General features: G+C 47.3%; 1 protein-coding gene across 3 annotated transcripts in view; it reads left to right on the forward strand.

Moving 5' to 3' along the window:
- The window catches only part of cdh8 (cadherin 8), a 111,657-nt gene that overhangs the window by 91,382 nt on the left and 7,028 nt on the right, over nucleotides 1-13,247 (forward strand). For all 3 annotated transcript variants that reach the window (XM_086190670.1, XM_086190668.1, XM_086190669.1), the window contains exons 7-8: nucleotides 818-1,065; nucleotides 11,289-11,425. In XM_086190670.1, coding sequence (XP_086046796.1) covers nucleotides 818-1,065; nucleotides 11,289-11,425 — 385 coding nt within the window. The remainder of the gene's footprint in view (nucleotides 1-817; nucleotides 1,066-11,288; nucleotides 11,426-13,247) is intronic.

Here is a 13,247-nt window from a genome sequence, read left to right on the forward strand (position 1 = left end):
CAGTGACAAAAGGCTGCAGAAGTTACAGGCAACTAACTTTTAATCCTCCATGTTTTCTTGTGACGAATGACCACGTTTTGGGTTTCAATCAACGGCAATCGGAGCTGGAGTGGCGCGCAAGCAACCAACAGCACCTCTTCAGACGCTGTGCTTGCTCACACCTGTCGAATTACACGTCTCTGATTGTAGGGCTGGCGTTCTGGGAAAAAAAAGCAAAGAGGAGAAAAAAGGCTCTTATCAACAACTGAGATTAGTGAGCGATATTGCTGGGGGGGTGGATTCCCCCTTCAACGGCTTTAACTCCCATTATATGGTAATTAAAACTATTGTGTGCAAATTTGTGATTATTATAAGTATTTGGAAAGTTCTCCGAGCACATTTCTGGCTGAAATATGCCAAGTAGACTATTATAATGTAAGAACAGGAAAGTGAAGTTCAAATACCTCTAAAAAGTACTTAAAAGTACGGTTCATAGTTGACCTGAACAAGCTGGAAGGGGAGGGCGTCACCAGAGGCCCTGCAGGGTGATATGACATGTCACAGTACCATGGTGGTACAATATCAAACAGGTTTGTCATACAATGTCATATGTTGCAGCATTTAGTTTTGTTTTTCTTCTCTAAAAAACTTCATTTCATCCCAATTCACCTCTCGATTTTTTCTTTTTTTCTTTTGCAGCAGCAGAATGAGCAGTGAACTACCAGTAGTTACAGTTAGCAACCAGCAGACCGACCAGCACCTCAGCAGGATGGGACGGACCCACAGCCGCTGAGTCAGGGACGCAGATTTGACCTTTGCTTCTGTTGTCCCCCTTCAGCCTTTAGACTTCGAGAGCAAGCGAGCCTACACGCTGAAAGTGGAGGCTACCAACATCCGTTCGGAGCACAGTGGTGGCGGCCCCTTCAAAGACACGGCCACGGTCAAGATAGTGGTGGAAGACGCTGACGAACCTCCCGTCTTCTCTGAACCCAAATACTTCCTTGAAGTCAACGAGAACGCTCCCATCAACACCGTCATCGGGGCAGTCACCGCCCGAGATCCCGACGCCACCGGGAGCCTTGTCAGGTAAGAGTGTGGACACAGAATCGGTTCTCTGTTGACTGCAGCCTTTGGTTGGGGGGGGTCGTTCTTCCAGAGGGTCAGAAAAAGCTGACAAATCTCAATGAGGCATGCAATTACATGTCTGCTGACCTTTGGAGACGCTGATGTTTGCCGGCGAGGAACCAACTCAAGGATTGCTCTCATTTCCACAGATGTGAAAGTAGATTATGAGTTGAAGGCAGCACAACTTCCTCCTGTCTTGGAGCTACCACGGGCGCTGCTATTTTCTCCTCTTGTGTGACTTATTCGTGGAAATACCACAAGGGCACCTTGAGGATAGGTTATATAGGCAATTTCTCTCCCTCCGTCTTGGCATTTCATTAACTCTCCGGTGACTCGCTGACCGCATTCCCGGGACAACACTCAACAGGTTGTGTGTAATTGCATGGCGAGCAGAGAGCAGGCTGGGTTTCATAGATTGGCCCAGGCTATAAAGCAGAGCTGATTCATTCTACTTTCTCTTTCTTTTTTTTTCCTTGTCTGGTGGCATCCTCATGTTTAGTGATGAGATTGCCAGGAGGAATTGTGCCCTGAGGTTGCGTGCTGTCCCTCCCCTGTTAAGAGGAGAAAGATATTTCATGTATAATGGCGTCCTTTTCTTCTGTCTGTCCTATTTTGTGTCACGTTGCTGCTTAATTCGTTGGTGCTTTTGCTATTTAGAGCAAACAAGAGAACAAGCAAATTAGCAATTTTCTTTAAAGGCACTACTTCAGCCAAAAAAGTGGGTTTTGTCTTTCACGTACTCACAAATAAGTGAGAGCTCACAAAGGATGTTTTTCCCCTCCACTTCTTCGTGAGTCCTGGATGCAGAGGGAGTCGGTCCAGCCCGGCCTCACGGCGCCCGCTGTGCGTTTACCTCAGCTAAGTCTCCTTCATTCATAGAGAACCGTGTGTTTTTAGCGAGACATTTTCAGAAGTTAACAGTTGAGTTTTACTCAAATCCAAAGCTTGATCATTGTCCAACCCTGATGAGGTGTTTTTGTAGCTGAACGTTCCCAGACCCTAAACTGATGTTGCGTTTTCACCCAAGAAGAACAAATTCCTGGGATCTTGATTGCGGTTCTCATTGCCACGATCCGCTCAGCTCAGCCTGACGTGATCAGGAGTCAAGGCTTGAGGCTGACGCTGGTTAGATACGAAGCCGGACTAAACACTGACACCTGACGGGGAATAAATCTGTCCTGGAGCCAATGACGTTACCTGGCGTGGTCACGGGATCGTCTGGCGGGTAGTGGAGGAAAGCCGGGTGGCGTGATGACAGGGATGAGCTGCAGCTGCACGGGAACCCCCAGGTGATTGACATGACGGCATAATAAGACACACCCACACGGACACAACCAAGACGGGAGAAGCTCACAATAACATTTTCATTTTGAGTTGAACTCTTAAAAAACAAAAAACATTTTATTTTGAATGATACTCACTGAGAATATCTAATGTTTTCCTAGTTTCTTGCTTCAGTGCAGCATTGGAGGAAACAGTGTTTGAATAATGAATGCGTGCGCATGTAGATGGCGGCTCCCCGCTGGTCGGAGCTCCTCACAAATACGCTGCCATGAAACTGTCCAATTTCAGCATCCTGTCTTGGCACTTGTTAAATGTTCGGGGCATAATTCAGAGGGAGCTGAGTCACACGCTGCCATCTTTATGCACCAGGTCATTTACCTTCTTGGTCTTCTTTCCGCATTTGTTCATCCTGCGGTCGTTCGCCATCTCTCACTGTGTTTATTATGTTTTTATCACCGATTTTAAAATTTTGTGGAGAAGCTGTTATTCTCAGAATGGATTGTTGCTCGGGGCTTTGTGTGACTGTCAGGACGAAAAATCCACAGCAGAAACGGAATAACATCTCTGAAATTGTTCTTGAGAGCTGATAGATTATTTTTTATTAATCATTCTTAAACTTTCAATGTTCTTGCACAAGAGAAAGAGAAAGTGGTAACACAATTCAACATTAATCATCTGCCGACTCTTGTAAAGCCTCCAGTCAATGGAGAAAATAACCACGCATTTTCTTGCCATTTAATCACAACAAACGTCTCCACCAAGACGTGCGAATGTCTTTGAGGTCCAAACTCACATTTTAACCCTGCAACTCTTCAAGCTGATCGTGATCCACGGCAGATGTGGAGGGTTTCCTTTGTGGGGTTGAGAAGAAACAAATGATGTGGTGGAGGGCTTGATATGATGCATCGGCCCACAGAGGACTCCCAGCCAGGGTTGGTCTTCATCTGTGAGTCGGCGCTGCAGGCCGATAGAATGATTACAGTCAGAGATTTTAATCCTCCCAGATACGGTGGCTGACAGAAGGCTGCAGCCTCAATAACGCCTCTCACAAGATCAGAAGTAAGATTGATGTGATTGGAAATCTGGACAAAAGGCCGTCAGGAGAGTCTTGGTGAAGGATATTCTAAAATAGGTTTCATTAGTTCTTACCAAGAACTGCTTCATGATAAACGAATAAAACTTCCTACCAGGAAGTGCATCAGGGTGAGAGAGTGATAAGTCAGAGATGGAAGTGGCAGCCGTGTGTGTGGGAACCTGAACCGGTCCACTGCAATATCGGTTAGGACGCCCGCAACGTTGAGGAAACATCCAGAAGCAGCAGCACGTCTGGTCTTCAACGCGCCCACAACTGCACGTCACCCCGCTGTTGAAGTTTCTTCACTGGCTTCCAGCCCCACACGCCCCCTCGCCCGCTACACTCCGCCTGTGAGAGACGGCTGGTGCTCCCAGCCCAGCGTGGCTCTGAATCCCGAGCAGACTCCTCTCCTCTGTCAGTCCCAAATGGTGGACTGCACCACCCAACTCCATGCGACCCCTTTCTACCTTCAAGAGACGTTTGGAGGCTCAACTGTTCAGGGAACACGAGGCACTCAAACCTGAGCCTCCTCCTCTTCGTCCTCAGGGGCAGAACGAGTCAGGAGGTCTGAGACCCGGCTGTTAGTGGACACTCAGCACTGACGGTGTTGGGCACTGAATGTGTTGAATGTTGACGGATGTTTTGATGTTGGATTATTGGTTGTGGTCATTTTATTAACCTGGCACTTCTTCTGCCACTAGGTGGCAGCACCTGCAGCCATCAAACTTTGTCGTTCTTACCAAGGTTTTTCCCTCCAGTCTGAATTCTTGCTTGTGTTGTGCGTCACTTTGGACAAAAGCGTCCTCCAAAGGAAACTGTAGAAGTGTCGAATTGTAGAATCTTGACAAACCGTTCAAACATAATTGAGATAAAAGCTGAAGAATGGAGCACGTGTGTTTTGCTGAGGTGAGCAGCCAACTGAGAAATTTACAAGTTCAGAAATACTTCTTACAATTTACTTTTGTTTTTAATGACAATGCCAACCAAACGGTACCGTATGCCACCGGCACCGGTACTGACTGGCCCAAATCTGAACATCGTCCATCCTGGTTCCATCCGCCAGGGAGCTGACGTGATGGCCGGCCGGCGTTGGTTTGTCTGTCAGCGCGATCACTCAGGAAGCTGTGGATGGACTTCTGTGACATGTGATTGAGGGACAATCGACGGAACTCAAAACCACGTTGAGATCCGATGATGTCACGACGCCTGGGCGGAGGTTTAAGGGACCCAGTCAGGAAAATTGAGAGGTTTTATTTGGACTGTTTTTCCTTCTTTTCATGAATCAGAAAAATGACTCACAACCGACTACGTTAGTATAATTGAAAACTCTACAGTTGTAAAAGTGCAGTATTTGACTATAATAGCTGATTGTCTCCAGGGTCATAGAACACAACAATGGACTTCTCTTGGCGTCCAGGAACTCAGAAGTACTGGAGGGGTTTGTAGGGTTTCAGGAGAGACCCACCAACCGTTGGCTGGAGCTTTAATGATGGTCTTCTGTTCCAGTTCCTTCGAGATTTAAGTTTCTTCGATGTGTGCCAGTAAATCTTATTACTTTATTAGAAGGTTGCAGCATTGATTCGAGAGCTTTAGTTTGTTCAGTAAACGACAGAAAAAAGAAAATGTTTCATGTTTAGTTTCTTTCCCTCGCCTCTCTGAAAACATAGCGAACCCTGTGACGTCGAAGCTGAGGTGAGAACCAGATTGGTATATATATGCCTCTCCTTCTCATCCTCCATTCTGTCCATTTTTATTTTGTTAATTCTTTCCAATTGGTTAGAGAAGCCAGCAGCTGTAGTGAAAGTCGCTGGACCTATAGAGGAGTGGCAGTAGTACCAGAATGATGCAGACATTCCTCCGTCTGAACGCGCTCCGCATGGCGTCAACCCCTCGGATTACAATTGCTCTCCGTCTCAGTCCCTCCCCGGATGGACCGGTCCAAACCAGTTGGCGTCTAAACCATTGGGGCGAGTGCTCCAGTGGGCCGCCATGTCCTCTGCGCTCAGGAGACAAACCACCCCGCAGCTGTACTTAATGCATCCAAACAACAGCATTTCAGGTGCACGCCACCAAATCCTCCCGCTGTATTTCTCCTCTCTGCAGCTCCATCGTTTCTACCTGACTGATCACAAATGAGAGGCAGCGTGACGTGGAGCAGTCACAGCACTGACTGGCAGCAACCGCTGGCTGTCACACCATACTGGGGACGGGGTTTTAATCCAATATTTAGATACTGTGACAAGCCCAACAAATAATTGCTGTATATCTTCATTCTCTTTCTTCTTCTTTTTCTCTTTTATTTTTTGAGGAAAGTCACAGAAAATCTATTCCGTATTACTTGTTTTTTTTTCTTGAGGCTTTCCTGTGTTTTAGCATAGCTGACAGCTGACATGCTGCAAATGCTAATACCAGCAGTCCAATAAATGGTTTTGAACTTAATGGAAATTGAATGTCAGAACCTTTCTTTGTGCAGGAAAGTGTCTCTTTTTGTTTTTGTTATTTTGTTATTTAAATGACTGGGGCCTGGATAATCACATTTCTAGTAAAAGCGCCTGTGATCCATCCTGAATAAAACCGAGTCTTAAGATGATAACCAGTCAGCTTTCAGGTTGGAGCAAAATTAGTTCTACATCTGTGGGAAGAGGGAAATAATTTGTTCCTGATCTTCTCACCTCATCTTCCTGTGACTGGTGCAGCCGCTCAGTGACTCAGACGTTTGAACTGTACCAGAGGTGAAGCTAACGACACATGTTCAGGAAAAAGCACACAACCCCCCAGAGGAAGCTTTCCTTGCTGCTCAGACTTCATCGATACGTCGGGGGCTGGTAGTTTAGGAACGTACTGTCATGAAACGTGCGTGTGATTGCTCATGGAAGTTACCTACAATCATTCCTGCATATTCCTACAAATCCACAACGGCAGCTGAAGTAGCTGGTGATGTCTTCATTAACGCCGCTGCAGTTGTTGCCGGCATGGCGCCGGTTTAACACACATCCCGTTTTACAACCACACGGTACTGAAGGCTGTTCCTCAGCAAGTTTTAAGGGGAAATTTTGAGCAGCGCTGCCTGGTGTGAGTCCTCTGACTGTCCTGTCACTGGTAAACAAGCTGGTTTTCACAAAGTGCTTCTCCGGAGAGTCACAACATTTACGGCAGCTCACTGTCTTGTCCTGGACCACTTTGACCCGGTCAGTAGACGGCCCCTCCACCTCCGAGCCGTGCTGGCAAACACGGCAAGCTAACAGGGCCTCATCTCCGTGGTTGAAACGGTCTCAGCGGACGAGACGGTGTTCCACAAAGGTCTTGGCGGTGCTGCGGTTTTGGTCTGGTTTGGTTTAAAGTAGAAAAGAAATGTCTTGATCATCTCGCACAAAATCCAGTGCGCAGTTTTTCCACCACAAGCAATTGAGAAAACGTCTCGACAAACAACCAAAAGTGTCCAGACGTCTCACGAAAAAAAACAAATGTTTTTGTTGCTGGGCAGATTTCAGCTTTCTGCTCCTGCCTGACGATATGAGGGCTGCCATACACATGCTAGTGCTTTACTTTTCATAGGATCAACTACGGATTGAGGCTGCTTCAGCACAACAAATGCATCAGCAGGGACGGATGTCAGACAGTGAAGCACCGAATTCCAAGAGAGTAGCTTTGATCGTCGTCCCTCAGGTGCCTGGACATGAGAAACGAAACATGCAAAGGTGCAGCGCAAACAGTAGAATAGAGGAGTCACTGATGAACTGTTGTAGTGATGTCAGTTCCAAACAAGCACAAACCTGATCGAAGGCAACATGGGAATCCTGAACTTCCTGCGGCGCTGCTGCACAGTCGCAGCTCACCGCACCTCTGAAGATCCACCGACCTCTTTTGCCGTTTCAGCTTCTGGTGCGTTACGTTCTCGTTCTATGACCTTTGGCGTCTACGGAGTGATTCTGTGCAGAATGTGTTAGGTTTTCTCAGACAAAGAGCAGCGAAATATGAAGTTAGGAGTCAGAGTGGACCTCCTGGAACGCCCTACCTTGATCCTCTTGGAAGTCCAGCTCTCGTCTTCATGTTTCCCAGGATTCCTTGCGTTCTTCTCCCTGAAAGCAGGGCAGTAAACTTGGACTCTTCATCTTGTCTGCGTGGTGCTTTTCACTGGTAGCAGGATGATCTCATCGTGATGGAGGTCTCAGCAGACTGGTCGCTGTTAGATGACACGCCAAAGCTCCAGCGGTGTAGACACGGAACGTTTCTACCAAACTGTTTATGCCAAATTCCAGGGAATCACATGGGCCTGTTTATGATCTGTGGTGTAACTCCATACTCCTCCAATAGCTTGACGCCACGTGCAGCCTCATCTATTGATGTCAGCAGGACAGCAGCTGCATGTGGAATCTTTATTTACACCCACAGACAGAGAAACCAGTGCCGTTGAATGCTGCTGGATGTGAATATTGGGATGAAAGCAGGTGAATCGGGAAGGGTCGGCTCTGCTCACTCACCTGAACGTGAAGGAAAACGATGCTAACCCTCAACAAGCGACAACGAACGACGGGGGGGTTCACGCCTCCCTCCTCACAGTATTACATGTTCTTGTACTTGAGATATTTACTTTGATGCTCTTCATAAATTATATATAGGAGGCAGCACTGTAACTTTCACTAACCGATGGTTGTAAAAATATGCATATTTATGCTATTTTTGAATGTATTTATTTTTTATTTAGAGACCGTTTATCTGGAGGTGCTTGCGCCAGATGTGTTATTTTTAATTTAATTGGATTTTTATGGCAGCGCGGAGCAACTGTTGTCATTCAGATTAAATAATTAAGCAGTTTCCCACAATCAAACCCGAGTTATTAAAGACTGCGTGTTTATTATGATATTGTGTAGATATTCATGTTTCAGGAAAAAAGTACAATTATTAGAGTGTCACATCCCCCCTCTGAATGTATGAAGGTGGAAGTGTTTGTCTTTTCACACGTTTAATTCGACGCTCCGGGTCTCTCCTGCTGCTGGAGCTTTCCTACTGGACCAGGATCAGCTTCCAAACTCGCCGTGACGTCACAGTCCTGCTCGCTGGGCCGCCTGGAAGAATCGGATCAGACAACATCCTCCACGAATGTGCCAGACACGTTCGAGTGTTCTGGTGAAGCTCCAGCCGTCAGGAAACAAGAGGAAGGAACATATTTGACTGGAAGGGATTTGAAACCATCACTGCGCACCAAGTTCATGAGAGCGTTTACTGGCCGGTGTCTCCCGCGCGCTCGCCGAGGAGAGTGATTTGACACACTTAATGTGATGGAAGAGAAAAATCACTGGGTGGTGACAGCCAGCGTGGCTCAAACAGAGAGGAGGCCTCGGCCACGCTATTTGATTGACAGGCGATCTGTGGGAATGCAGAGCGGAGACGTCACGCCGGGAACCGCCTCGCTGATGAGAGGCGGTTTAGCTCCTCACGTGCAGACGCCCGCTCTGACGCGTTTTACGTGTTGTTTAACGTTGAGGTGAATGCCGCTTCCTGATGATCAACCGTGGGGCCGAGGTCAGCGCGACGCCGCCAAAGCTGAAACTAGACAGCACGCACGCACGCACACGTGCCTTTGCGCACGTGTGCACATCACACTCAGGGAAACTGTGCACGTCTAACACTGGATATCATTTTTATTTGCTTTTAATTCTTTTCACATCACGTTGTCAGTTTGAGTGACAGGTGGCAGAACATTTCAGGGTCTGTCTCCTCGCTTCCGCATGAGGCTGTCAGAGTTTGACTGGGATCCACTCTGTCTGCAGGAGAGAGGCTGCTCCCAGGTGGTTTGCTGCTGTCTGCCTGCCTTGAAAGTGCTCTGCGTCTGCAGGGCAAGAGAGAAAGAGAGAAGGGGGTGGAAAGTCCTCATGGACCTCTCCCAGCCCGGCGTCTAGAGGATTTTACACCATTTCATCTCAAAAATGGAAATGTCACGGCTCGGTACATCTTCCCAACAATTGGAATCTGGGCCAGCGGTTTATTTATTTCATTTCCAGCCATTCTTGTATAAGCAGCACCCTCCTTCATATAAATTGTTGTTGTTGTGATTTTGGCTCTCTATGGTGCTCTTTCTCCATTTCCCTCTCTGCGCCCCCTTCTCCTCCCTCTTTCTTCTCTCTCATATAAATACTGCAAGGTTCCTGCCAACAGGTCTGCACTGATAGGGATGAGCGGTTCCTCTGCGAGATGGGACGACACCCAGGGTTAGGAGGGAGGGGACTGACATCCGAGGGATGTCTGTCTAGGGACGGGAGTCTGTAAAGGATTGGATAGGAGGATTGGATTAGGAATAGCCTGATACCCAGCAGGATGGGGGGATATTTAAGTGAGTAAAATGGGGAGAGATTGTGAGGGAATGAGACAGAGAGAGAAACAGGGACACTTTGTCCTGGAGCTATGGAAACACTCATGCCGCGTTACACAGTGTAATTAGCTCACGTGAATCATTGCGGTCTTGTGTTTTGGGTGAGTAGGATGTTTATGACAGTCACACATAATGGCAAATGAAATGTGTGAAACCAAAGATGACCCATAATCTTTTTTAGTCGATTTTGTGTGGGCTTGTCCCAAGAATTGGCGCAGCCCGCGTAGCAACATGAAAGAGCAATTTCACAGCTTCGAGTGGCCAGATTCTCTTTTATGTGCATTCCAATTTCATAGCCGCTGCTGGAGTTTTTCTGGAGAGTTTCATGTCTTGCCACTGTATTTTTAAGACTGTACATGTCCCATAAAGTCAGTGTGTCACAGTGCGGTTGACAGAAACAAAGTCAGAAAAAGGAAAAGTTCCATGAGTTAATTTGATTAATTTTAAATTCAGGCTGCTTCTCTGAGAAGGACTGATAACTGGGTTAGTGGTCTGAATAGCAAACAAGCCACTTTTGCTTCAGAGAAACACCATCTTTACTCCGGATCCTGGATCCTGGGTCACCAGACCGGATCACTAGGTAGAAGTCCAGGGACCAGCAGGGGTTAGGCTGCTTTTAGCTCATCTCATTACCCAGAAATGTCTCACCGCAGAACCGGCCTCCACTGTTGGGGGTGTTGTTGCTCAGTTCAGCACAGTAAAGGATTGCTGGACCAAGGAGACGTGGGTTAATGACCCGAGGACTTTGTAAGCTGACATTTTTGGAAAGTTTTGCTGTTGTTAGCCGTTAGCTTCAAGCTAAATATACCTGGCTGGTTCTTTCTGCATTTTGGAGTGAAACAGGAGGGAAAACATGTAGTAAGACACGTATTTGTTAGTACTTGAAAGGCAAAATACAAATTTGGGGTGAAGTGTTGTTCAAGAACTTTCTATTGCCGCCTTTGAAGGTATTTCACGTGTGAAATGTGTGGCACATAAAAAATTTTTATTTTTGAGATTGTTAAACTCCGCCAAGGTCACCTACCGGCCGGAGGCTGGTTAATCTCCACTTCCCCCCTTATCCCCGTGGCCCCCCTCCGCTGGTGTGTGACGCCACGCCGTCCCTGCTCATTAATGCAAAGCCTCTGGGAGTCGTTGAGTGTTGACGGATCCCAAACAGGGTTAACAACACCGCATCTCTTTTCCTGACACAACATCTACTAATGGTCTTTTTTAGTGGGAGGGAGGTGCCGCTGCTGTGACGGGGGGGGTTCTTGGACCTTATTAAGCTTAAATACCCCCTGCTGCTCATGTGAAGCCTGTAATTATTCCTCAGATGATAATTATTGATTTCCTGCAGCTTTAATGTGCAGTAATACAGTCTTCTCTTGATAGTTAAGGCCCCATTAGCCACAGCACCTCAAGGATTGCAGTAGCTTGGGTCCAGACGCCTCTGATGATCGGCTGTCCCCGCAGGTACTTCATCGATCGCCACACAGATCTGGAGAGGCAGTTCAACATCAACGTGGACGACGGGAAGATCACGCTGGCCCGACCGCTGGACCGCGAGACTGACATGTGGCACAACATCACAGTGACCGCCACAGAAGTCAGTAAGTAACCTCCCCTGACGCCGCTCTCGTCAGAATTGTAATTCCCCATTCGCCAAATCAACATACTGATTGACTTCCATCGGTATGCAAGCTTTAAAACTGCGGGGAGACACAAACAATGCCTCCTTCTCCTGAGCAGCTCCACGGGGCGTCCCAGTCAAAGGAATCACTGACCTGCGACTCGCACGCCTCCACGCAACACTACAGCACTTTGTAAACCTACACTTTTAATCGCTCCGAAAGTATGGCGCAAACAATTAGCATCCAAGTCCATGGAGGCATTAAATACGTTAATTTGCTGAGTTTTGATTGAATTAAACAGCTCAGTAGACAATTTGTGAAAGTGCAAGAACATTAAGATGCATCAAATAAACACTTTTAAAGACATGCTCCGGCGTGGATTGCTCCAACGCCAGCATCCATTACAGATTAAGGAACATCTGCGAACCACAAAACTCACTGACTACATGGAAAATCTTGCCGGCAGCTCAAACCATATGTAAGGCTTTATTTGCATACAGATTGTTTCAGGGGGGCTGTATGTTGTGATAAAGCTTAATGTACCCCTTAAAGCTACTGGAATAGAAATTTACACTGCGTGTTACTTTTCTCCCCTCTCCTCACCCACTCTATCTCCCTTTCTTCCCCCGTGTCTGTCTCTCTCTCTATCTCTGCCTTTCTTCCCTTAATCAAAGGAAACGCACATTAATTGTCAGTACAAATGAAAGCCCAGACGTTGTCATAATGTTTTGGCCGTGCAGTGCAAGCAGCCTCGCAGCCCGTTGGAGGAATGGATCTGATTTGATAAGCTGCTCGCCTTGTCATGTCTCACACACATACATTTAAAACACGTTTTCATGCCTCCTGGCAAAGTAACTGTGGCTGGAGATAGTGGGAACACCTAATAGGAATTTGCCAAACTAATATGGCAGTTTTGCTTTTCTTCACGGATGGGGAGGGGAAACCGGTGCCCTCTGTGGCGTGAAGAGGAATAGATGTGTTTCCACTTCTATCCTGATGCCATTTGCCACCCAAACGGCAGCGCGTTCTGCTGCCTCGCACCAGTTGACATCTGACTAATCAGATTCTATTCCCTGTCTGCTGTTGTGGGGGGGGAGTCACTTTTGTGTGTGTGTGCGTGTGTGCGTGCGCGTGCTCTCGCGCTGCCTCTCCATCTGCCCTGATCCATCTATCACTATCAGACCTTCAATTTAAAGTGTCCTCCCTGCTTACCTCTTCCTCAGCTCGTCTCCTGGACCAGCTGGTGGGCCTCTGGATCAGGGTCCAAACTGGTCTATAAATGGAATAATCTTTGACATTGTCATTCAAATGAAATTATGTGTAACGAGATTTGATCCTTTTTAATGCGTGTCGGTCATTTTCCTGTCTGCAGTTAAAACAGGAGTGGGGTTGTGTCAGGTTCGCAGCATCGGTCTTACCCTCCGGGGGTGGGGGTGGGGGGTCGGTGCATCTTCGGTGCTGAGAACAGTGGCAGTTCTGCAGCTCGGTGCTGCACAGCTGGGGGGGGGGGGGGGGGGGGTCTCCCAGAAGAATGTGTATTCACCAAATACACCCCAGCTACAGCAGAAAAAAGTCAATATCTGTGTCCTTGTGCACAAAGAAAAGAAGTTCTGCAGCTGAAAAGTGAGATGCCAAAAGAAAGTTCTGCAGCAAAAATGTTACAAATCTAAATTGCCACCATGAATGGATATACTTCTGTCTGGCATTTATTTTAAATCGTGAATAAAGTCGTTTCTTCAGGAGACCCCACCCCCCCAGTGCAACGCCGGGCCACCAGAGCCTCACACCGCCTTCCTTCATT

This window comes from Aulostomus chinensis, chromosome 2, assembly GCF_037954235.1.
Source record: "Aulostomus chinensis isolate RoL2024-O1b breed Wild chromosome 2, RoL_Achi_v1.0, whole genome shotgun sequence".
NCBI classification, from domain to species: domain Eukaryota; kingdom Metazoa; phylum Chordata; class Actinopteri; order Syngnathiformes; family Aulostomidae; genus Aulostomus; species Aulostomus chinensis.